Genomic DNA, 22,941 nt, shown 5'->3' with positions numbered 1-22,941 from the left:
TCACCTCCTTTTTTACTGCCTTCACTCATGGGCTGTTTCTTGGCTAATTCTGTTCTCCCTGCCTGGTGATCCAGGACAGAATCACTGATAGAGTGGGGCCAATGTGAAGAATTCCAGGCTAGGGGAGAAGGAGGTCTGCTTTGAAGTCGAGCCTCTGCAAGATTAAGTGTGATCTTGGAGAGTTCACTATGTTTCTCTGGGCTTCTGATGTCACACTACCAAAGTAGGAAGAAAGTCCTGTGGAAAGTGTGGGGCTGAACATATGTATGAGGGGCTGTACTGCCAGCCACTGTGGTTCTGCTCTGAGCATCTCTCTGGCTTCCCAGGACTGTGTCCTGGGACTGGCGCCTACCCCTCTGGGGGCCTCTGCCCACTGCCTTGCCATCCCACTAGCAGCTCTGGGCTCCTGCCTGGCTGCTACAGGCTCTGAGCTCTTTCCCCAGGGAATTACTCTAGCCAGCCAGGAGGCTTACAGGTGGGCACCCTGCCAAGTCTAGTCTGGTGGCACCTCCACCTACCATCTGGCAGCTGGGACCCCTGCCTCAACTCTGGACTTGGGGGCAGGGTGAGTGATCCGCTACTGGATTGAGTATCTTCGGTCCTCCTAATCATACTCTACTGGAGCAGAACACCCACGGACTCCTGGCCGCAGTTTCCTTTCTGTGCCTCTGCACCCCATTTGAGGGGCGGGGTCGGCAGATGGGCGGGATCAGTGGCGAAGGTGGGAGGAGGACTTGGAGAGCAGCCCCTCCCCCTCCTCTGCCTGGAGCCGGCGCTCTGCGGCTGGGCGGGAGGGCTCACATCCCCATAGTGCTGGGTCACAGTGAAGGCACGCCCCGCACTCTGCTCTGGAGACGCTGGGTGGTATAGGGAACATCCCGAGTGGCGCCCGCAGTCATGGTGGTGTTCGTGGGCCGCCACCTCCCGGCGCTCCTAGGGCTGTTTAAGAAGAAGGGTGAGTGGGTGTGGCTTGGGGGGAGGGGAGGGATGCTCGATGCCTCCCTTTGCCAGACCCTTTTGTAGAATGGGGGATCAAGACTGGGCAAGAGTAATGGGGTGGGGGCTGGGGGCTGATAATGAGGCCAGAATCTCCCGTCCGGCTGTGCTTTTGTCCATCCGCTTTGTTGCTGCCTTTGTCTGGGCCCTGCTTGTGGCTTGGGAGGATGGATCCAGGTGTCTCTGACCTTGAAGCCTGCAGCCCTCCCTCGAGACTTGCCTCCCTGCCGGGGTACCCACACTTTACTGGGTACAGCCTCCCAGTCAAGATGTACTAGCCTTTTCTAGTGTGCCAGGGAGGACGGGACGTGGACAGCCCAGAAGAGAGAAGAGTAGTACCACTGCAAGTTGGGGAGCCTGCTCAGTGAAATCTTGTTTAGAGGCCTGGGAATGGAGAAGTTTTGGAGGGAGGGGCCTGTTCCTCCTTCCTTCTCCTAGGAATTGGGCTTTCAGTCCTGGATTAAGACGTAGTGATCAGAGTTTATTGGACTTTTGAGGGTTGGGGGCCCCCAGTCTGAGTGTGATCCATGAGTCCCCTCTGGAAACCTGTCTGACTCCTATTGCTGGGTGACCTTAGGCAAGGCCTTGCCCCTTTGAACCACTTCCCTACTGGCAAAATCTGGGGATCTAGGACACTGCTCTGGTCAGATCTGTTGGGGGCCTCCTAGCTCTGACCTGTGGGATTCCTGCAGACTCCCTGGGGCAGGAGCTGTGGCTGTTGACGAATGGGCTGAGGGAGGAGGAAAGGCAGGTTTCTGAACTGAGGACCCTGCTCCTGGGGCATGGCCCTTTAAAGGGCTTGTTTTGTTCCTGTCGCTTTATAAGGTGCTACCAAGGTCACATGACCCTTCCAGCGCTTTTGCTTATGTTGTGGGTTTCATTTAAAGGGGGGCTGGGGCTGCAAAGTGCTGACACAGCCCCCCATCCCCAGGATTAGATGGCCAGCCCCTCCACGGGCGGGGCTTGTAACAGGATCCTTTGTAATGGATCCCTGGCTCCTCTGCAGCAGGGGCCAGGACCAGGGCCAGGGCCTCCAGCAGAGGGGGATCCCTGGGACTATTTCCCCAAGAGAGACTGGAGCTCCCTCGGGCGGGTGGAGGGGCCTGGGTCTTTCTTCTCCCCTCCCCTGCCCATCCTTCCACTAAGGGGCAGACACATGGGTGAGTAGGGGACCCAGGAAGCTATCTCCCTGGTCTGCATCCCCCCTAGGATTTTCTGGGAATCTGGTTGTAACTCATGCCAGCTCTCTCTCCTTCCTGATTTCCCATGGTGTCTTCTTCCTGGACCTGGGTCAAGCGGCGGCATGAAAAGGGTGGTTTGTTTTCCTGTGAAGGGGGGTTTTGGGTATGGAGGCGAGAGCAGTGCATTTGCTATGGGCTATGTGTATGCTCGGGATGTCTTTGGTGGGGCCCTGAGTGATGTGTGAGTACACAGTCGTGTATATACTTGGTTACTGTTTGTGTATATACAGAGCAGGGACTGTGGGTGTTGTGTTTACGTGTGGGCTGGGTGTGCTCAGTGTGCGTACCTACGTGTGTTTATACTCAGATGCCCTTTGTTTATATACATGGACGACGTCTGTGGGTGCTGTGTACATACACAGTAGACCTGTGTACCTGTGTGCCCTGTGTGTGGTGCCTTGTATGGGGCCCTTTGTGTGGTGTGGGTACTCAGATTTATGTACACTTAGGTGTAGTTTGTGTATATGGGGGCTGTGTGTGTTGAGTGTTTACTGCAGAACTGTGGGTTATGTGTCCAGACTGGGGGAAGGGGGCATTGCTTGTATATGCAAGGGCTGTGTGCAGTCTGGGAACCATGGGTACCCTTGCCATGGTACCTGTGCACCTGCAGGGCCCAGATGCCTTTGCCTCATTTCCCTTCCTCCTCCCTCCCACTAGGCTCTGCCAAGGCTGAGAATGACAAACGTCTAAGTGTAGGGCCCGGCCAGGGGCCAGGGTCTGCAGTGGATGAGCACCAGGACAATGTCTTCTTCCCCAGTGGGCGACCCCCGCACCTGGAAGAGCTGCACACTCAGGCCCAGGAGGGGCTCCGCTCCCTACAACACCAAGGTAACCTTCCTCTCCACTCCACTCCCTTCTCCTCCCTCCAGTGCTGCATTGTCAGCTCTCAAGGTCAGGGGCCTAACTCAACAAACCTTTCTGGTGTCTTCCAGAGAAACAGAAACTGAACAAGGGCGGCTGGGACCATGGAGACACCCAGAGTATCCAGGTGAGCCCTGTCTCCAACTCAGTCCTGACTCTTCTCTACCTGCTTGACCCCTGGCAAGGATGTCTTGGAACATTTCTGGGTCTCAGTTTCTTTCCTCTATCACAAAAGGCTACACTAAATGACCCCTGAGGGCCAGTCCAGGGTTTCTCAGTGCTAGGTGATGCTGGAGGGGATCTGTGACTCAAAAATTCGAGTGGGAGGCTAGGCATGGTGGCTAACACCTGTAACCCCAGCACTTTGGGACACCAAGGTGGGTGAATCACTTGAGGTCAGGAGTTCGAGACCAGCCTGGCCAAAATGGTGAAACTCTGACTTTATCAAAAATACAAAAATTAGCCAGGCATGGTGGGAGGTACCTATAATCCCAGCTGCTTGAGAGGCTGAGGCAGGATAGTCGCTTGAACTCAGGAGGCGGAGGTTGCGGTGAGCCAAGATTTCGCTACTGCACTCCAGCCTGGGCAACAGATTCGTCTCAAAAATAAAAAAAGTTCCACTGGGGAGCCTTGAGGAGGCAGCCCCACCCAGATCAGGGCCTGATCTCCTTCTACCCTGATAGTCCTCACGGACAGGGCCGGATGAAGACAACATCTCCTTCTGCAGCCAGACCACCTCCTACGTGGCTGAGAGCTCCACAGCAGAGGACGCGCTCTCCATCCGCTCGGAGATGATCCAGCGCAAAGGTGGATTCACGGGCAGGGGAGAGGGATGGGGGGCACCACTGGGTCCCAGCATCTGTATCTTCTTTTCCTCCTTATCCAGTGTTTCGCCAGGCTCTCTGATTCAATGAATTCGGGAAACACGGTACCCTGTGTCCTCTTGCACATTCATGATACACACTAACTATAAAGCAGTTTAAGGGTTAGAAAATCTTAACTGTTGGAGGCCTGGTGTAACTACGTGCCAGCTGTGTGACCTTGGGAAAACCCTTAACCTCTCTGAACTTCTGTTTGATGTTCTATAAAAATGAGGATAAGTACCTTATTGGAATGAATGCCAAATGTTTAGCATGCCGACTAACACATAATAATATGTTTACTAAATAATAAGCTATCACTAAAGGGAAATTACCATTGTTGACTTAGTAGCCTTCCAGAAGTCTTACAGAAAAGAAGCCTCTAGCTTTGTTTAACCTAGCCTTGCCCATACCTACTTGACTGTGGAAACCATTTCTCGCAGAGCTCTTATTACGAAAGTAGTGCCCTGCAGAATGTGCCCTGAGTCCTTTGCTGTAACAGTTTTTCTCCCCCGACTGGCCCCCAGGCTCCACCTTCCGACCCCATGACTCATTTCCCAAATCTGGAAAGTCAGGGCGGCGTCGGCGGGAGCGGCGGAGCACTGTGCTGGGACTCCCACAGCATGTGCAGAAGGAGCTCGGTGAGGCCTGGTTTAGGAGGGCAGTGGTGGTGGGTGGGGAGCCTTGGTCATCCCTCTCTGCTGACCCCACCTCCTCCCTGTCCCTTTCAGGCCTGCGGAACGAGCGTGAGGCACCAGGCACGCCCCGGGCTCCTGGTGCACCGGATGCTGTACGCATCCCCACAGTGGACGGCCGCCCCCGAGGCACCTCAGGGATGGGGGCCCGGGTGTCCCTGCAGGCGCTGGAGGCGGAGGCGGAGGCTGGCGCTGAGACAGAGGCCATGCTACAGCGCCACATTGACCGTGTCTACCGGGATGACACCTTTGTTGGCCGGTCCACGGGCGCCCGGCCCCCACCATTGACCCGGCCCATGTCCTTAGCAGTGCCTGGATTGACAGGAGGGGCAGGGCCTGCAGAGGCCCTGAGCCCGGCCATGTCCATCTCCCCCCAGGCCACCTACCTGTCGAAGTTGATTCCACATGCTGTGCTGCCGCCCACGGTGGACGTGGTGGCCCTGGGCCGCTGCAGCCTGCGCACACTAAGCCGCTGCAGCCTGCACTCGGCCAGCCCAGCCTCAGTCCGTTCGCTGGGGCGCTTCTCCTCGGTCTCCAGCCCACAGCCCCGCAGCCGCCACCCATCCTCCTCCAGTGACACCTGGAGCCACTCTCAATCCTCCGACACCATTGTGTCTGACGGTTCCACCCTCTCCTCTAAGGGTGGCTCTGAGGGCCAGCCGGAGGGCTCTATTGCTAGCAATAGCATGGCACCCCCTCCCCAGGGAGGCAGTGGGAGGGGCTCCCCCAGTGGGGGCAGCACTGCTGAGGCCTCAGACACACTCAGCATTCGGAGCAGTGGGCAGTTGTCTGGCCGGAGTGTGTCCCTACGTAAGCTGAAGCGGCCTCCACCTCCTCCCCGCCGGACCCACTCCCTCCATCAGCGGGGCTTAGCAGTGCCTGATGGGCCCTTAGGGTTGCCCCCTAAGCCTGAGCGTAAGCAGCAGCCCCAGCCACCTCGGCCACCCACCACTGGTGGCTCAGAAGGGGCGGGGGCAGCACCCTGTCCACCCAACCCAGCAAACAACTGGGTACCTGGCTTGTCTCCGGGTGGCTCCCGGCGCCCCCCACGCTCCCCAGAACGGACGCTTTCGCCTTCCAGTGGATACTCGAGCCAAAGTGGTACTCCCACCCTCCCTCCCAAGGTCCTGGCAGGTCCCCCTGCTTCCCCAGGCAAGGCCCAGCCCCCTAAACCAGAGCGTGTCACGTCCCTTCGCTCCCCTGGGGCCTCCGTCTCCTCTTCCCTCACGTCTCTATGTTCCTCCTCCTCTGACCCAGCCCCCTCAGACCGCTCTGGGCCACAGATGTTGACCCCCCTGGGTGACAGGTTTGTCATACCTCCTCACCCCAAGGTGCCTGCCCCCTTCTCTCCACCTCCCTCCAAGCCCAAGAGCCCTAACCCAGCTGCCCCTGCTCCAGCCGCCCCTGCTATGGTTCCTGGGCCTGTTTCTACCACTGATGCCAGTCCCCAGTCCCCTCCCACTTCCCAGACAACCTTGACCCCACTGCAGGAGTCTCCCGTCATCTCCAAAAACCGGTCACCCCCACCATCCCCACCCCCATCTTATCATCCACCCCCACCACCCACTAAGAAGTCAGAGGTGGTTGTGGAGGCACCATCTGCCCCAGAGACTGCTGAGGAGCCCCTCCAAGATCCCAACTGGCCCCCACCCCCACCCCCTGCCCCTGAGGAGCAGGACCTGTCCATGGCTGACTTCCCCCCACCTGAGGAGGCCTTTTTCTCTGTGGCCAGCTCTGAGCCTGCAGGCCTTTCAGGCTCCCCAGAGCTTGTCAGCTCCCCGGCTGCTGCTTCCTCCTCAGCTACTGCTTCGCAGAGTCAGCCCCAGGGTAGCCCAGACCCTCCTCCAGCACCGCCAGCCCCAGCTCCTGCTAGTTCTGCCCCAGGGCATGTGGCCAGGCTCCCTCAGAAGGAACCAGTGGGCTGCAGCAAGGGTGGTGGGCCTCCCAGGGAGGACATAGGTGCGCCCCTGGTCACGCCTTCGCTCCTGCAGATGGTGCGGCTGCGCTCTGTGGGTGCTCCAGCAGGGGCTCCCACCCCAGCGCTGGGGCCATCGGCCCCTCAGAAACCACTACGAAGGGCCCTGTCAGGGCGGGCCAGCCCAGTGCCTGCCCCCTCCGCAGGGCTCCATGCTGCCGTCCGACTCAAGGCCTGCAGCCTGGCTGCCAACGAAGGCCTCTCAAGTGCCCAGCCCAACGGACCGCCTGAGGCAGAACCACGGCCTCCCCAGTCCCCTGCCTCGACGGCCAGCTTCATCTTCTCCAAGGGCACTAGGAAGCTGCAGCTGGAGCGGCCGATGTCCCCTGAGACCCAGGCTGACCTCCAGCGGAATCTGGTGGCAGAACTCCGGAGCATCTCAGAGCAGCGGCCACCCCAGGCCCCAAAGAAGTCACCTAAGGCTCCCCCACCTGTGGCCCGCAAGCCATCTGTGGGAGTCCCCCCACCCGCTTCCCCCAGTTACCCTCGAGCTGAACCCCTTGCTGCTCCTCGCACCAATGGGCTCCCTCACACCCAGGACAGGACTAAGGGGGAGCTGGCGGAGAATGGAGGTGTCGTGCAGCTGGTGGGTCCAGAGGAGAAGATGGGCCTCCCGGGCTCAGGTACGGTGGGCAGTGCTAGGGTGGGGTCCCATTGCTGATGATGGGAAGAGGGAATCTGAAGTCCCGTCATGGGGTATTTGCTCTTGGATCTTTAACGCTTATGGTCTGAGAATGCCTGGGAAGGGCAAGCCATCACCCTTGCTGGGCCGCAGAGAATGGTGTGTGAGTGTCAGGCCTACTGTGTCTGAATTCCAAGGTTCAATAGCCAAATTCCTGGCTAATTTTGTATCTTTCCCTACCCTTCCTAGCTACATTGTAAAGTGTGGGGCAGTGACACCTACATTATAGTGTCTGAACATTTGTAGGGTGTCCAGCCCAGTGCTGCAGGCATAGTCAGTAAGTCAAAGGGGTAACAAGATTGGGTGAGGGTATGCCTTGTTGGGCTCTTAGTGCCAGAACTAAGCCAGGAGGCCCCTTGCTAAGTGTCCCTTCTTTTTCTCCCCCAGACTTACAGAACGAGCTGGCCTGACCACCAGGCACCTCACTGGCACTGCTGACCCATCCCAGAAACACAATCTCAGGGACCCGAGCAGCTCCAAGGACGAGAGGATACAGCAGACACAACCTAATAGGGCGCCTGCAGCCTTAACCTCCACGGCCTTCGATACTTATGCAAGCCTGGTGTTGCTCCTGTCCTCCGAATCATCCCGCGCTCATGCCTTTTCCTGAATGGGGTCACCTCCGGCAGCTGCCGCTTCAGTCTTGGCCTTAGCCTCATCTTGAAGGAGGTAGCTGGCGGGAGAGGGTGGCTGCGCCCCCTGCTGGCCCTGAGGCCACAGAGTTGGGAGCAGGACACGTCATCTGAGTTTCATTTTTTTTCATGTCCAAACCATGCACATACTATAGTCCAGAATCAAAGCACTTTTGAAAAGTGGCTGCATGGCCATCCTCCAGGGCCCAGGAAGTTGCATTCCAAGGGCCTGTTTACATGGCAGCAGAATCCATCCCCAGCAGCCAGCCCATAGCTTGAGACCAGTCTGTGCCCTCCTGCCCAATCCAGTTTACTCCTCTTGGTTCCTGGAGGTGGCCAAGTCATTTTGTTCCCACAGGCTTCTCTAGGCTGGGGGCAGGGGTGGGGCTGTGGAATTCCAAAGCACAAAAGGTGCAGAGAGGATTAGCCTTCTGTGCCTCAACTCACCAACCACCTTCCCGCCTTCCAGTTCTGCCAGGTGCTCCATGCTGGGGACAAGTAGGAGACTGCCAGGGCCCAAAGAGATGGGTGAGCAGAAGAGCAGTAGAGTCATCTTGGGGCACTTGGCAGTGTCAAGCACCTGCCCCTTGCCTCCTTGACCACACTGGGGTGGGAGGGCACCCAGCACTTCAGAGGCAGGAGCCTTTGGGCTGAGCAAGCACTGAGGAGGTGGATGGAAGGGAGCATCTGGAGGGGGAGAGCTTCCTTGAGCAGTAGGCCCAGGCCTGGCCCTCCACACTTCATTCTCTGACCTTTCTCTCTACTCGTTTCGGTGGATGTCCTTTCTGCAGCTGCCTTTCAGCACAGGTGGTTCCACTGGAAGGAGCTAATGCTGAGTGACAAGGATGGGAAGCCACCGGTGCATACTCAAGTCTTCCCTAGTCAGTGAGGGACACCCAGTGCTCCTAGGGCAGGCTGGGTCGTGGTCCCCTAGGTATCAGCCTTTCTTACTGCACTCTTCTCCAGGAATGTTAACCTTTCTATTTTCAGCCTGTGCCACCTGTCTAGGCAAGCTGGCTTCCCCATTGGCCCCTGTGGGTCCACAGTAGCGTGGCTGCCCACCAGGGCCACCCCTTCTTTCTTGATCCTCTTTCCTCAACAGTGACTTGGGCTTGAGTCTGGCAAGGAACCTTGCTTTTAGCTTCACCACTAAGGAGAGAGGTTGACATGACCTCCCCGCCCCCTCACCAAGGCTGGGAACAGAGGGGATGTGGTGAGAGCCAGGTTCCTCTGGCCCTCTCCAGGGCGTTTTCCGCTGGTCACTACCATCTTCTCCTCGTAGCTGATCAATCAATATTCTTCCCTTGCCTGTGGGCAGTGGAGAGTGCTGCTGGGTGTACGCTGCACCTGCCCACTGAGTTGGTAAAGAGGATAATCGGTGAGCACTGTTCTGCTCAGAGCTCCTGATCTACCCCACCCCCTAGGATCCAGGACTGGGTCAAAGCTGCATGAAACCAGGCCCTGGCAGCAACCTGGCAATGGCTGGAGGTGGGAGGGAGCCTGACTTGTCTTTCCCTCTGCCTCCTCCAATGTTACTGGAACTCTTTATCCTGTTAGATCTTCTGAGCTTGTTTCCCTGCTGGGTGGGACAGAGGACACAAGGAGAAGGGATGGTCTAGAAGAGGCAACCCTTCTTTGTCCTCTGAGGTAAATGAGCTTGACCTAGAGCAAATGGAGAGACCAAAAGCCTCTGATTTTTAATTTCCATAAAATGTTAGAAGTATATATATACATATATATATTTCTTTAAATTTTTGAGTCTTTGATATGTCTAAACAAAAAAATCCATTCCCTCTGCCCTGAAGCCTGAGTGAGACACATGAAAAAAAACTGTGTTTCATTTAAAGGGGTTAATTAAATGATTGAAACTTGGCTGTGGCTACTGCTTCTTAATGCGGGGCGGGGGGGACAGGGCAGTGGCCTGGGCCCACATTTAGAAGGGAAAATGTTTTGCCTGCTGCACACATTGGATCCAAGTATGGGCCTCTTCTGCCTAGTACTGCCAAAGGGACTGTCAAGGTATTCTGTCCGTCTTATATCCCCCACCCCCCCATTACAGGGTAAAGGAACCCCAGACTAGGTGAGGGGCCAGCAGCTGCCTCACACTTGTGTTCTCTCCTGAGATGGTACAGCTTACATCCAGACACCCTTGTTCAGACATTTTATTTGAATTTATGACAATGATGGGGATTTAACTGAGATGCCTTATGGAGAAGTACCCCACCCTCTCTGAAGACAGAATCACTCCCTGCCATTCATTCTGCCTGATGCTAACACGCAGCTGGTTTAGAGAATGTCCCAGGCTAGCTGGATCAAGGGAAATTCCAAGAGCCCTGGGGCAGGCCCTGCCCCCCAGTGCCAAGCCTCAGTGTAAGCAGACGTTGGGAAAGCTGCCAACCACTTGGTAGACCACTAGGTTCTGTTTTCCCTTCCCTTTCCTTTTCAAATCCCACAGTTTCCTGTTGGGGAGAAGCTGTAATTAGCCCAGTGCAGGTACTAGATCCCAGCTAGAGGCGCAGCTGCTGGGATAACTCCAAGAAAACCTGGGCACCAGTATTTTTCCAATTACAAGGACTGTGGCATAAATTTTTAAATGAGTTATACTGAAACCAGATTTCTCCAGCTGCCAAGGGAAGAAGGTCGGGCTGGACTCCCTGCTGCGGCCCAGCCCTTGTTAGGGGTCGGTCTCTCACTGCAGCCAGGCAGGATGACAGGATGATCCCGGGTTCTGGGGAGGGTGAGCTGCCCATTGCTGATTTCTGCACCGAATAAAGAGTCCAAACCCGCTGCTTCCATGTCCTGAGAGATGGGTAAATGGGTGATGGATGGAGCAGACTGAAGAGAGCAGATGACACGGTGGTGGAAGAAGGGAGGAAGATGCTGGGCTGGCTAGCTAATGTTCCCCCCTTTCAGCGATTTACAGGAAATGGACCCCAGCTTGGTCATGAAGTTGGTTTGCTTCCACTGTGCGATGCACTCCTCAGAAATTTTAAAGTCAGCCTGGACAAGATAGATAAAAATGATTTTAATGATGGTGGTGGGACTGCAAGAAAACCCTTTTTTTTTTTTTTTGAGGCAGAGTTTTGCTCTTGTTGCCCAGGCTGGAGTGCAATGGTGTGATCTTGGCTCACCACAACCTCTGCCTCCCAGGTTCAAGTGATTCTCCTGCCTCAACCTCCTGAGTAGCTGGCACTACAGGCAGGCACCACTACACCCAGCTAATTTTGTATTTTTACTAGACACAGGGTTTCTCCATGTTGGTCAGGCTGGTCTTGAACTCCCGACCTCAGGTGATCCCCCTGCCTTGGCCTCCCAAAGTGCTGGGATTACAAGCGTGAGCCACCGCGCCCAGCCTGAAAACTCTTATATACCAGTAGGGTAAGCTGGCTCAGCTTTTCTAAGAGATATTTGTCAAAAGCTTTCACATTCATCTTTTGACTGAAGTAAGTTCATTTTAGGGAGTTAGTTTAAGAAAATAAACCTAAGTGCAAAGGCCTATGTACCAAGACATCTGTCACAGTCACATCATTCTAACAGTGAAAAACAGAACAACCTCAATGTCTAATAAGAGTTTAGTTAGATTTTGATAATTATGGTAGAATACTATACAGTGCAACCCCTTGATTTTTTTTTTTTTTTTTTTTTTTTTGAGATGGAGTTTTGCTCCTATTGTCCAGGCTGGAGTGCAATAGCGTGATCTCGGCTCACCACAACCTCTACTTCCCAGGTTCAAGCGATTCTCCTGCCTAAGCCTCCTAAGTAGCTGGGATTACAGGCATACGCCACCATGCTGGCTAATTTTGTATTTTTAGTAGAGATGGGGTTTCTCCACGTTGGTCAGGTTGGTTTCGAACTCCCGCCCTCAGGCGATCTGCCTTCCTCAGCCTCCCAAAGTGCTAGGATCACAGGCATGAAAGAAATCATGGCCAGGAGGCTCGGCGCAGTGGCTCATGCCTGTAAGCCCAGCGCTTTGGGAGGCCCAGGTGGGTGGATCACGAGGTCAGGAGCTTGAGACCAGCCTGGCCAACATAGTGAAACCCCACCTCTACTAAAAATACAAAAATCAGCTGGATGTGGTGGCGGGCACCTGTAATCCCAGCTACTTAGGAGGCTGAGGCAGGAGAATTGCTTGAACCTGGGAGGCGGAGGTTGCAGTGAGCTGAGATTGTGCAACTGCACTCCAGTTTGGGCAACAGAGCAAGACTCCATCCAGGAAAAATAAATAAAGAAATAAATAAAATAAAATAGGCCGGGCGCGGTGGCTCAAGCCTGTAATCCCAGCACTTTGGGAGGCCGAGACGGGCGGATCACGAGGTCAGGAGATCGAGACCATCCTGGCTAACCCGGTGAAACCCCGTCTCTACTAAAAAATACAAAAAATTAGCCGGGCGAGGTGGCAGGCGCCTGTAGTCCCAGCTACTCGGGAGGCTGAGGCAGGAGAATGGCGTAAACCCGGGAGGCGGAGCTTGCAGTGAGCTGAGATCCGGCCACTGCACTCCAGCCTGGGCGACAGAGCGAGACTCCGTCTCAAAAAAATAAAAAATAAAATAAAATAAAATAATAAAAATAAAAATAAAATAAAATAAAATAAAAAATCATGGCCAGGTACAGTAGCTCATGCCTATAATTCCAGTGCTTTGCAAGGCTGAGGTGGGAGAATCACTTGAGTCCAGGAGGTTTACAGGCTTGAGGTTACAGGGAACTATGATGGTACCACTGTAATCCAGCTTGGGTGAGAGTGAGACCCTGTTTCTAATTAATAAACAGCATTTAGTATAACCAACTGTAAACGTATTATCACTCCAAGCCATAGCAAAAGACCAGAAGGAAATAATCACTAATGACATTCTTTAGTATCTCTAGGTGGCAGGACTAGGATGTTGTGGTTTTTCTGTTTGTTTTTCTCCTATATTTTAGATGTTTTCTACCATGAAAATTTATTTTATAGCCAGAAAAAATAGATTCACAAAGTCAGCCTAGAAAACCAGGAAAGGAGGGAGTAGGCAAAGCATATGGCCTCATGCAAGAGGATGGAGAGTAGAAACAACTCTCAGTGTCCTCCAGAAGCACTTACCTATCTCACTGAAGAAACACAGTATGAACCAGAAAGAGTCACCCATAATTGTTAGTTCCATGAGGAGAGTCAACTCCTACTGCTTTATTCATTGAGGTAGGCCAAGCACCCAGAATACTGCCTGACACCTAATTATGGACTTGGTATTCGTTAAATGAATGAATGAATTCAAGGATCACTGGGGCAGGCCAGACCTTCATTGTCCAGAAGGCAAGGAGACAACGGGTGCTCTAAACTCAACGTGGGCAGGAGGGACCCTGGGAAGGTTGTGATCCTGGCCTTATCATTTCTTTTCTTTTCTTTTTTTTTTTTTTGAGACGGAGTTTCACTCTTGTTGCCCAGGCTGGAGTGCAATGGTACGATCTTGGCTCATTGCAACCTCTGCCTCCCAGGTTCAAGCAATTCTCCTGCCTCGGCCTCCAGAGTAGCTGGGATTACAGGCGCCCACCACCATGCCCGGCTAATTTTTTGTATTTTTAATAGAGACAGGGTTTCACCATGTTGGCCAGGCTGGTCTTGAATTCCTGACCTCAGGTGATCTGCCTGCCTTGGCCTTCCAACGAGCTGGAATTACAGGAGTGAGCCAACGCATCTGGCCCTGCCCTCATTATTTCTGGTGACCCTATGTGGCCTTGTCAGGTAACCTGCCAGTTAAAATGGGGATAATCTCCTATCACAGACTGAAGATCAAATGAAGAAATGTCTGAAGTCCCTCACACAGGGCCTCAAATGATCTGTCGGGGATGTAATGCAAGGTCCTAAGACCCCCATGCTCCTCAGGCACCTTGAATTCAGAAAGATCTGGAAAGGAGGAGGAAGAGACGGACTCAAATGCAGGAAGTCCCAACAGAGAGGGGCAGCTATGGCTTCAGTAACAGGACAGTCTGGAGACACAGTCCAGGCAGCCCAGCCAAGAAGGAGAACAATTACAGCTTTTTACCTGCAACTTCTCGAAGACTTTCTTCTTGGGCTTGAGCTCCTCATCTGGTTGGCCATTTTCATAGCCCTTCACAAACACACGCTCACCAGGAGCAGAGCCTGCCGGAGGGTCCAGAGGTTCAACCTGGCGGTTTATCCCTTCTCTGGGAAGACACACAGGACAAGGGAAGGGTGATGTTATGGATGGGTTCCAGTGACTGTGGAGGCCAAAGCAATCTGGGCCTTTACACAGGGGCCCTGATGGGATTTAGGGCATCCTCAGTACCAGAGCCCCAAGAGGTCCTCTTATCTTGCTACATCTCTGCACATCACCAGGGTTAGATTAACCCAGGCTATACCAAAATCGTGTGTCAGGAGAGATACCAAAATCTGTGTTTCTAGGGGAGGAAGTATAAAATAACATAGCAAGGACTTTATAGACATCAAAATTGGAATTTGAATCCCTGCACCACTCCTTACTAGTAGTAAGACTTGGACATGTACTGGTTTGAGCCCTTCATTTCTATTTTAACAAAATTAACTGTAAGTAAAATGCTTCATTCACAGTACTTGTACAGTAAGTCCTTCATGCATCAACTTTTGGCATCAGCGAAAGAGGCACGTGTTCTCACAGCTTCCACCTGGTGTGTGGAAGGACATCATATAGGCTGATTCCCCACTCTTCCTGGCCTCCCCAGGTCCTGTGCCCCACCCCAATTCCTCACTCACGTAGAAGCACACAGAAGCATGCCTTGGGACTCGACTCCTCTCATCTTCTGGGGTTTCAGGTTGCATAGCACCACTACCAGCCTGTCCTGCAGTTCCTCTTTGGGCACGAACTGTACCAGGCCGCTCACCACAGTCCGTGGTTCAGCTTCCCCCACGTCAATCTTCTCCACGTACAGGCTGTCTGCATCTGGGTGCTGCCAGGGAGAGACGTCAGGAGGAAGAGCATCATTATCCATTAGAAAAGCAGCCTGGTGAACTCCTGGATTCCAGAAAGGAGCACCCACTCCTTACAGAGGCCCTGGAAGGACCCCCTAGAGCTAACTTTCTTTCTGGGTCCCAGACAGCAGACAGGAGAATGGGCTCTGAAGGTATATTCTGCTCTCAACTGAGGCCAGATTTGAGTAAAATGGACCTAGATGCTCGTGTTAAGAGGTGGAAGGATCTCTAATAGAGATTAAACGACCCAGACTGTCTAGATGGCTACCATTATGGTGCATGTGCTGCACCAGACAGGTCCTAGGTGGGCTGGGAGATGGGAGGGGGACAATTGCTGGCCTTGCCATCTGATGCAGGGGCACCAGAATTGATCTCAGGGTGGTTTTGGTGGTTGGGGTACACAGTGAGAAGCAAATCAATGCTGAAGGGAAAAAAAGCCCAGAACAATGGTCCCAGGCCACTGGGTGCATAACCTTCTGTCTCTGGGAAAAAGGAAGTCTTCTTCCCTCTACCACTTTCTGAAGGGGGCAAAGTGGCCCATCCAACCACTGTAACTAGTCCAGGCAAGCTGATGGGGATCAGGTGAGTCCATCAGACCAGATTTAACAGATAAACAAGTTCCCACTGACTAACATCCGTCCCCCATGCCGAGTTCCTGGCTGTGTTTGGTTGCGTAATGTCCACAGGCGACAATCGCAACAGAAAGCCTGATGCCTGGAATTAGACACCTGCACTCTGACTTGCAATATGACCTCAGGATGTTACTTCCCATCTCCAGGCCACGTTTCCTCCAGATGGAAACAGACAAACCTGACCCCATCTGCCTCTCTGAGATGTGGTGAAAAATGAGTACCTTCTCCACAGTGATGATTTTCCCCACACGGATATCCAGCCGGGATGGGATGACCTCCTCTGGTTCTGAATTCTTGGCAGGGCCTTTGGCCATTGGCTCTAGGAATGAGAAGAACCCCACGAGGTAGAATTCTTCCCTGTGGCAGATCAGCTGCTGATCCCACCACGTGAAGACACTGATATTAGGTAAGATTTAGCGTAGAATCCCCAGAGTCTAAATACTGAGTTATAACTTCTTTAATACTGGGTTGGCAACCTTTCAGACATGACAAACCTGATTTTCATCTGTTCTCTCCCTCAATTATTAGACTAGAGGGGAGGGAGCAGTAGTAGCTTTGCCTCCTTTAGGTTATTTCCATTCATGCATTCCATATAGAATTTGCTGAGTCTTGGCCAAGTGTGGTGGCTCACACTTGTAATTCTAGCACTTTAGGAGGCCAGGGCGGGAGGGTTGCTTAAGCCCAGGAGTTCAAGACCAGCCTGGGCAACAGAGACAGACCGTCTCTTTTTGAAAAATTAAAAAAAAAATTTTTTTTGCTCAGTTACTTAGTTTTTTTCTAGAAGGGTCGCACAAAGCTATCAATGCCAGTATCTCAGCATTATGCATAAGTGGATGGCCAACTAACAGCTAGGCCCATGCACATAGAAGGAAACTGGGAGAATCTAAAGATAAGCTTCTCTAAGCTCTGCAGGCTCTGCCCAACAGCTGTATAAGAGACTGTCTATACCCTATATACCAGTTGGGTATAATAGGTCTAACCTACTCTCTAACATTTTTCCTTTTTTGAGACATAGGGTCTCACTCTGTTGCCCAGGCTGGAGTGCAGTGGTGTGATCATGGTTCACTGCAGTCTCAACTTCCCCATGCTCAGGTGATCCTCTCACCTCAGCCTCCCAAGTAGCTGGGACTACAGGCATGTGCTACTATGCCCGGCTAATTTTTTTTTTTTTTTTTTGCGGGGGGGTAGAGACTGGGTTTTGATCTCTAACTTTTGGGCTCAAGTGATCCACCTGCCTCAAGCCTTCCAAAGTGTTAAGATTACAGGTGTGAGCAACTGTGTTTGGCCCCAGTCACTATCTTTAATGAAGAGGCAGATTTAGCAGACAGACTAGAAGAACCAAAGTATACATCTTACACCAGCAGCTCTCAGCAATGCTGGTACAAAAGGATGTGATCACCTCCTGGTGTTCACCAAACCCAAATCAAAATGACTCAAGTTCCATTCTAGGAGCCAGTAGGATGTGACATTCCTGCACTCAGACCCCCTGGGTTGTTGTGCCCTCAATTGAAGACAGGCATTTTTCCAAGGCTCATTGACAAGCTTTCTCTCCTGATGACATCAGCCCCTTTCCGGCTGGCCTTACTCTGTTTCGAGGGATCTGGGTAGGCAGCGCTGGCCAGTTTCTTCAGGGCAGGGGTATTAAACTTTTCCCGGATTGGATCCAGCAACTTGTTCAGCGCGACTTCAACAGAATTCTTCAGGTCTCCAGGATGTACAACCTGCAGAATCAAACAAGACCTAGTGAGATAAGGTCTAGAACAGGGCACAGGACACCTGAATCCAAGAAAGTAGGATCAAGGGAGTTTTTCCCAACAGTCTTATTTGATCCTTGTGATAATCTTGTGAGGCAGGTAGAAGAGAGAAGGGAAAACACATTCAGAAAGACTAACGTGTCCGATATCCAAGTCTTTTGATTCTGAAATCTATACTAACTTGAGGGTGTTTAGGAGCTGAATGTATTTGTTAGTCTAATTCTTCTAGTCCCTCCATTTATGCTTAGAGTAGGATCACAGACCAAGTGGTATTTACAAGCAGAGAAACATTCACATAGGTAATCCAAGGCCTAAAGATAACCTGAGGGAGAGAGCTGAGTAAGAAGAGGAAGGGCTTTGGAGTTCGACAGACCCAGATTAGATTCCCAGCTAGCTGTGTGTGACTCCAAACTAGGTACATAACCCCTCTAAGCTCTGGCTGATTCTTTTTTTCTTTTCTTTTTGTAGAGACAGGATCTCGCTGTTACCCAGGCTGGTCTTGAACTCCTGGGTTCAGGCAATCTGTCTGCCTCTGCCTCCCAAAGTGCTGGGATTACAGGCATGAGCCAATGCACCCGGCCAGTGTTGGCTTTGTTACTTACAAAGTGAGGCTAATAATAGCTATATGTCACAGGATGAGGATGAGGGTTAAATCACTGAATGTGGGTGAAAATGATGACACTGCTGGTACATGGAAGTAGTTCAGTAATTCCATTTTGTTCCTTGTGTCCTGTGACTGCCCTTTTTTTGAGTCTCGCTCCATTGCCCAGGCTGGGGTGCAAGTGGCGCAATTTCAACTCACTGCAACCTCCACCTCCTGGGTTCAAGCGATTCTCCTGCCTCAGCCTCCTGAGTAGCTGAGACTACAGTTGCATGCAGCCACGCCCAGCTAATTTTTTGTATTTTAGTACAGACAGGGTTTCACCATGTTGCCCAGACTGGTCTTGAACTCCTGACCTCGTGATCCACCTGCTTCTGCTTCCCAAAGTGCTGGGATTACAGGTGTGAGCCACCATGCCCGGCTGACTGCCTTTTTTATATCTCAAATCTGGTCTGAAAGAATCTTCTAGATATTCTGAGGGGACAGCCCTTAGGAATGAACACTTTTAATACAACAATGCAAACATTTTTGTTCCTGATGCTACTTCTTCATTTCCTTGGGAATATTTTTTTTTTTTTTTTTTTGAGACCGGGTTCTCCCCTGTCGCCCAGGCTGGAGTGCAGTGGCCGGATCTCAGCTCACTGCAAGCTCCGCCTCCCGGGTTTACGCCATTCTCCTGCCTCAGCCTCCTGAGTAACAGGGACTACAGGCGCCCGCCACCTCGCCTGGCTAGTTTTTTGTATTTTTTTTAGTAGAGACGGGGTTTCACTGTGTTAGCCAGGATGGTCTCGATCTCCTGACCTCGTGATCTGCCCGTCTCGGCCTCCCAAAGTGCTGGGATTATAGGCTTGAGCCACCGCGCCCAGCCGGGAATATTTAAGTTTAATAAAAAGCTCTAGGGCTGCCGCTGTCCAATATGGTGGTTACTAGCCTTGTGTGGGTATTTAAATGTTAACTGAAATTCACTTCTTCAGCTGCGCCTGCCACATTGCAAGTGCTCAATAGCCACATGTGGCCTCTGCATCAGGCAGTAGAGATAGGACATATCCACCACCACAGAAAGTACTGTTGGATAATGTGGCTGCAGACCTTTTTTCTGAGGCATTTCATCTATTCCTAATTCCCACAAAAGACTTTTTTTTTGAGACATGGTCACGCTGTTACCCAGCTGGAGTGCAGTGATGCAATCACGGCTCACTGCAGCTTTGATCTCCTTCCTGGGCTCAAGTGATCCTCCCACCTCAGCCTTCCCAGTAGCTGCGAGTATAGCATGCGCCATCATGGCTGGCCAATCAATAATTTTGATTATTATTATTTTTTTTCTTGTAGAGACAGAGTCTCACTATGTTGCCCAGGCTAGTCTTCAACTCCTGAGCTCAAGCCAATTCTCCTGCCTTGGCCTCCCAAAGTGCTGGGATTACAGGTGTGAGCCACTGCACCTGGCATATATTAACATTTCTAACAGCCCCAATAAATTGGTTGGACCCAAATTCAGAGTTAATCACAACACCTCCCATTTCTTTCTTTTTTTTTTTTTTTTTGAGATGGAGTCTCACTCTGTTGCCCAGACTGGAGTGCAGTGGCCGGATCTCAACTCACTGCAAGCTCTACCTCCCGGGTTTACGCCATTCTCCTGCCTCAGCCTCCCGAGTAGCTGGGACTACAGGCGCCCGCCACCTCGCCTGGCTAGTTTTTTTTTGTATTTTTTAGTAGAGACGGGGTTTCACTGTGTTAGCCAGGATGGTCTTGATCTCCTGACCTCGTGATGCACCTGTCTCGGCCTCCCAAAGTGCTGGGATTACAGGCTTGAGCCACCACGCCCGGACAACACCTCCCATTTCATTCCCTATATACAGTATTATGTCTCCCTTTGTGACCTGGCCCTGCCTATCTATCCCAGAATCCCCCCCTCACCTTTTAGACTCTAGTCAGATCAAACCACCTGCAATTCCTCATACATCATGCTGTTTCATCCTACCATGTCTTTGTACAATTTATTCCCTCACAGATTTCCTTGTGAACTCCTATTCCTCAAGCAAAATAGTGCTTGGATAGTGTCTCCTCCACAAGCTTTTCTAGAGAGTCAGTTAATCACTTCCTTCTATATTATTTCTGGTGTATATATATATATTCTTTTCATTATATATATTCACATGTAATATATATTTTCACATGTTATATTCACATATATACACACATATGTTAAAATATACATATAGATACATAGATAAAATGCAGCCAATGAAATATTTACAAGTCCTACTGGACTGAGCTTTAGGAGGACTGAACCCTCTGTGTAATACCAGTCCCTAGCATAGTGCCTAACACATGGGCACCTAGTAAGTCTTTTGTTTAAAAGTGTCTGTTGAAATGAATAGGAGCCTCTATTCTGTCCTTTTATAATTATCTCTTATTTTTGAACTGATTTTGCACCTGTTCCTGAAATACTTCATCTTTGCTGAGTTCAGTCCTTTATTCCAGCCTGCTAAGTCCTTTGGAGAGTGATTAAAGCAACAGTATGTTAGCTTTGTACCATTTGCCCATCGAATCTGGGAACCACCTGAATCTTCATCGAAGCCATTAACAAAATATGCAGCCCTGGAGAGCATAGACAGAGCCCTGGCTGAGCGCGGGGGCTCACACCTGTAATTCCAGCACTTTGGGAGGCCGAGGCGGGCAGATTACCTGAGGTCAGGAGTTCCAGACCAGCCTGGCCAACATGGTGAAACCCCATCTCTACTAAAAAATAAAAAATTAGCCAGTGTGGTGGCAGGCACCTGTAATCCCAACTACTCGGGAGGCTGAGGCAGGAGAATCGCTTCAACCTGGGAGGTGGAGGTTGCAGTGAGCCAAGATTGTGCCACTGCACTCCAGCCTAGGCAACGGAGTGAGACTCCATTTCAAAAAAAAAAAAAAAACCCTCAAAAACACAGAAAAAAACCCCTGTAGCATATAACTACAAACCTGGCGGGCCAAGATGGAGAGGTCTGGCAGAGTTCCGTGGGGATTATCTTTCTTCCTTTTCTTTTCCTTTCTTTTTTTTCTTTTTGAGAGAGAGTTTCAATCTTGTTGCCCAGGCTGGAGTGCAATGGTGCAATCTCAGCTCACCACAACCTCTGCCTCCCAGGTTCAAGCAATTCTCCTGCCTCAGCCTCCCGAGTAGCTGTGATTACAGACGCGCGCCACCATGCCTGGCTAATTTTTTGTATTTTTAGTAAAGACAGGGTTTCTCCATGTTGGTCAGGCTGGTCTCGAACTCCCGACCTTAGGTGATCTGCCCACCTCAGCCTCTCAAAGTGCTGGGATTACAGGCGTGAGACGCTGTGCCCAGTACATTCTCTTCTTTTCTTTCTTTCAATTTTTTTTTTTTTAGTATCTCATGTAATTTATTGAATATGGTACAGAAAGTGAAAAACCGAATGGCTGAATGGTTGTATGGGTACTTGAAGAAGTATGGGTTCTACTGAATGAGTACTGCTTTTGTACATCCTAAAGGGACTACCCGTGTGCATAAGATTACAGACATTTACTGATAAGAAATGTTTCCTGAGAAGAGGTGAGAAAAAGTCCCTGCCAGGTAAGGCCTTAAAGGGCCCTGAGGGATAGAAATCCATCTGCATTAACGAAATTCCTAAATCAGAAAAGCTAACTGACAAGAAACTTTAACCAAAACTGCAGTTTTGAAGGAAAACAGACACTGGTGAGATTACCAAAAGTAGAGAAAAAATACCAGGCAGCTTACTTCTACACAGAACAAGTTGAACAGTCAGCAAAAAATAAAATACAGATCTTCAGGAAAGGATTCCTTTTCCTTTCATATTACCTCAGCAGCAAAGTCCTTTTCCAGGTCCGTGTAAGCTGTGTAGGTTTTGTTTCCACCCCATTTCTCATCTCGTAGGATCACAAACTCTGTAAGGAAAAGGATCCATGTCAGCAAACTCATTGACAGTGGCAGAATTGGCATTCCTAACCCACATGCATGACTATTTGTAGTTTTTGCCATATATTCTAAACTTCATGGTATGGTATTTTATTATTCTTAGATTGGATGAATGGCACTATTGTATACCCAGCTAGCATCTCAGCTGCTTCAGGGGAAGGCTTGTGGTTTATATCTATTTTGTTGTATTCCTCTAGTTCAACAAGTCTGCCCCCACCCTTACTTCTAACACCTCTGCCCACTCCAGTATTCCCTCAGAACCTAGCCTGGTAACGAATATATGAACCATTAAATCACATCCCAACATCATTCATACTTTAATGTATAAGAAATCAGAGCAGAGAATCAGAGCAGCCAGTCCCTGGAGGAACGGTCTGTGACAAATCACAAGTATGATCACAGCACGAATTTTTCTATTCTAGCCTGGCCTCTAGGAAGAAAACAGAGAGTGTTACCGGACTTAAGGGGAAAAAGGACATGCTTGATGAAGGACAGAACCCCATTGTTCTCCACATTTCCTGGCTCACAGAAGGCCTTCTTCAGTTTTTTCTTCACATCCTCCTTCCGATCAAGGAGATCAATCTTGGACTCCTAGAAGTCATGGAAGGGAAGAGGACCTCTTGTGGTTGAAAATGAGAATATGCTCAACTGATATGAGTTAAATTTTGTTTTTTCTTCTCTGTCGCCCAGGCTGGAGTGCAGTGGCACAATGCTGACTCACTGCAGCCTCAACCTCCTGGGCTCAAGAGATTCTCCCATCTCAGCGTCCTGGAAAGCTGGGACTACAGGAGTGTGTCACCTTGCTCAGTTAAATTCTTCTATTTTTTGTAGAGACAGGGTTTCATCATGTGGCCCAGGTGGGTCTCAAACTTCTGGGCTCAAGCAATTCTCCTGCCTTGGCCTCCCTAAGTGATGGGATTAAGGGTGTGAGCCACTGTGCCTAGCTAAAAAAATTTTTATTTTTTTATTTTTTTTATCTTTTTTTTTTTTTTTTTTTTTTTTAGTAGAGATGGGGTTTCACTGTGTTAGCCAGGAAGGTCTTGATCTCCTGACCTCGTGATCCGCCCATCTCAGCCTCCCAAAGTGCTGGGATTACAGGCTTGAGCCACCGCGCCCGGCTAAAAAAATTTTTTTA

General features: G+C 51.1%; 2 protein-coding genes across 6 annotated transcripts in view; one reads left to right on the top strand and one right to left on the bottom strand.

Annotated features, from left to right (window-relative positions):
- The window catches only part of KIAA1522 (KIAA1522 ortholog), a 34,804-nt gene extending 24,990 nt beyond the window's left edge, over positions 1–9,814 (top strand). For 2 of the 3 annotated variants that reach the window (XM_023232271.2, XM_031934397.1), the window contains exons 2-7: positions 2,895–3,065; positions 3,170–3,225; positions 3,782–3,905; positions 4,486–4,599; positions 4,690–7,251; positions 7,698–9,814. In XM_023232271.2, coding sequence (XP_023088039.1) covers positions 2,895–3,065; positions 3,170–3,225; positions 3,782–3,905; positions 4,486–4,599; positions 4,690–7,251; positions 7,698–7,720 — 3,050 coding nt within the window. In that variant the 3' untranslated portion in view covers positions 7,721–9,814. Of the gene's footprint in view, positions 1–754; positions 956–2,894; positions 3,066–3,169; positions 3,226–3,781; positions 3,906–4,485; positions 4,600–4,689; positions 7,252–7,697 lie in introns of those variants that run through there. The other variant, XM_023232272.2, reaches the window with a different exon arrangement.
- A 274-nt stretch (positions 9,815–10,088) lies between these two features.
- Positions 10,089–22,941, bottom strand: part of YARS1 (tyrosyl-tRNA synthetase 1) — a 44,591-nt gene continuing 31,738 nt past the window's right edge. For all 3 annotated transcript variants that reach the window (XM_023232273.2, XM_023232274.3, XM_023232276.1), the window contains 7 exons: positions 22,262–22,397; positions 21,690–21,775; positions 17,097–17,232; positions 15,733–15,830; positions 14,664–14,857; positions 13,957–14,098; positions 10,089–10,942 (listed from right to left, as the gene is read on the bottom strand). In XM_023232273.2, coding sequence (XP_023088041.1) covers positions 10,832–10,942; positions 13,957–14,098; positions 14,664–14,857; positions 15,733–15,830; positions 17,097–17,232; positions 21,690–21,775; positions 22,262–22,397 — 903 coding nt within the window. In that variant the 3' untranslated portion in view covers positions 10,089–10,831. The remainder of the gene's footprint in view (positions 10,943–13,956; positions 14,099–14,663; positions 14,858–15,732; positions 15,831–17,096; positions 17,233–21,689; positions 21,776–22,261; positions 22,398–22,941) is intronic.

This window comes from Piliocolobus tephrosceles, chromosome 1 (assembly GCF_002776525.5).
Source record: "Piliocolobus tephrosceles isolate RC106 chromosome 1, ASM277652v3, whole genome shotgun sequence".
Taxonomy (NCBI): domain Eukaryota; kingdom Metazoa; phylum Chordata; class Mammalia; order Primates; family Cercopithecidae; genus Piliocolobus; species Piliocolobus tephrosceles.
This window is presented reverse-complemented; position numbering and strand designations above follow the sequence as displayed.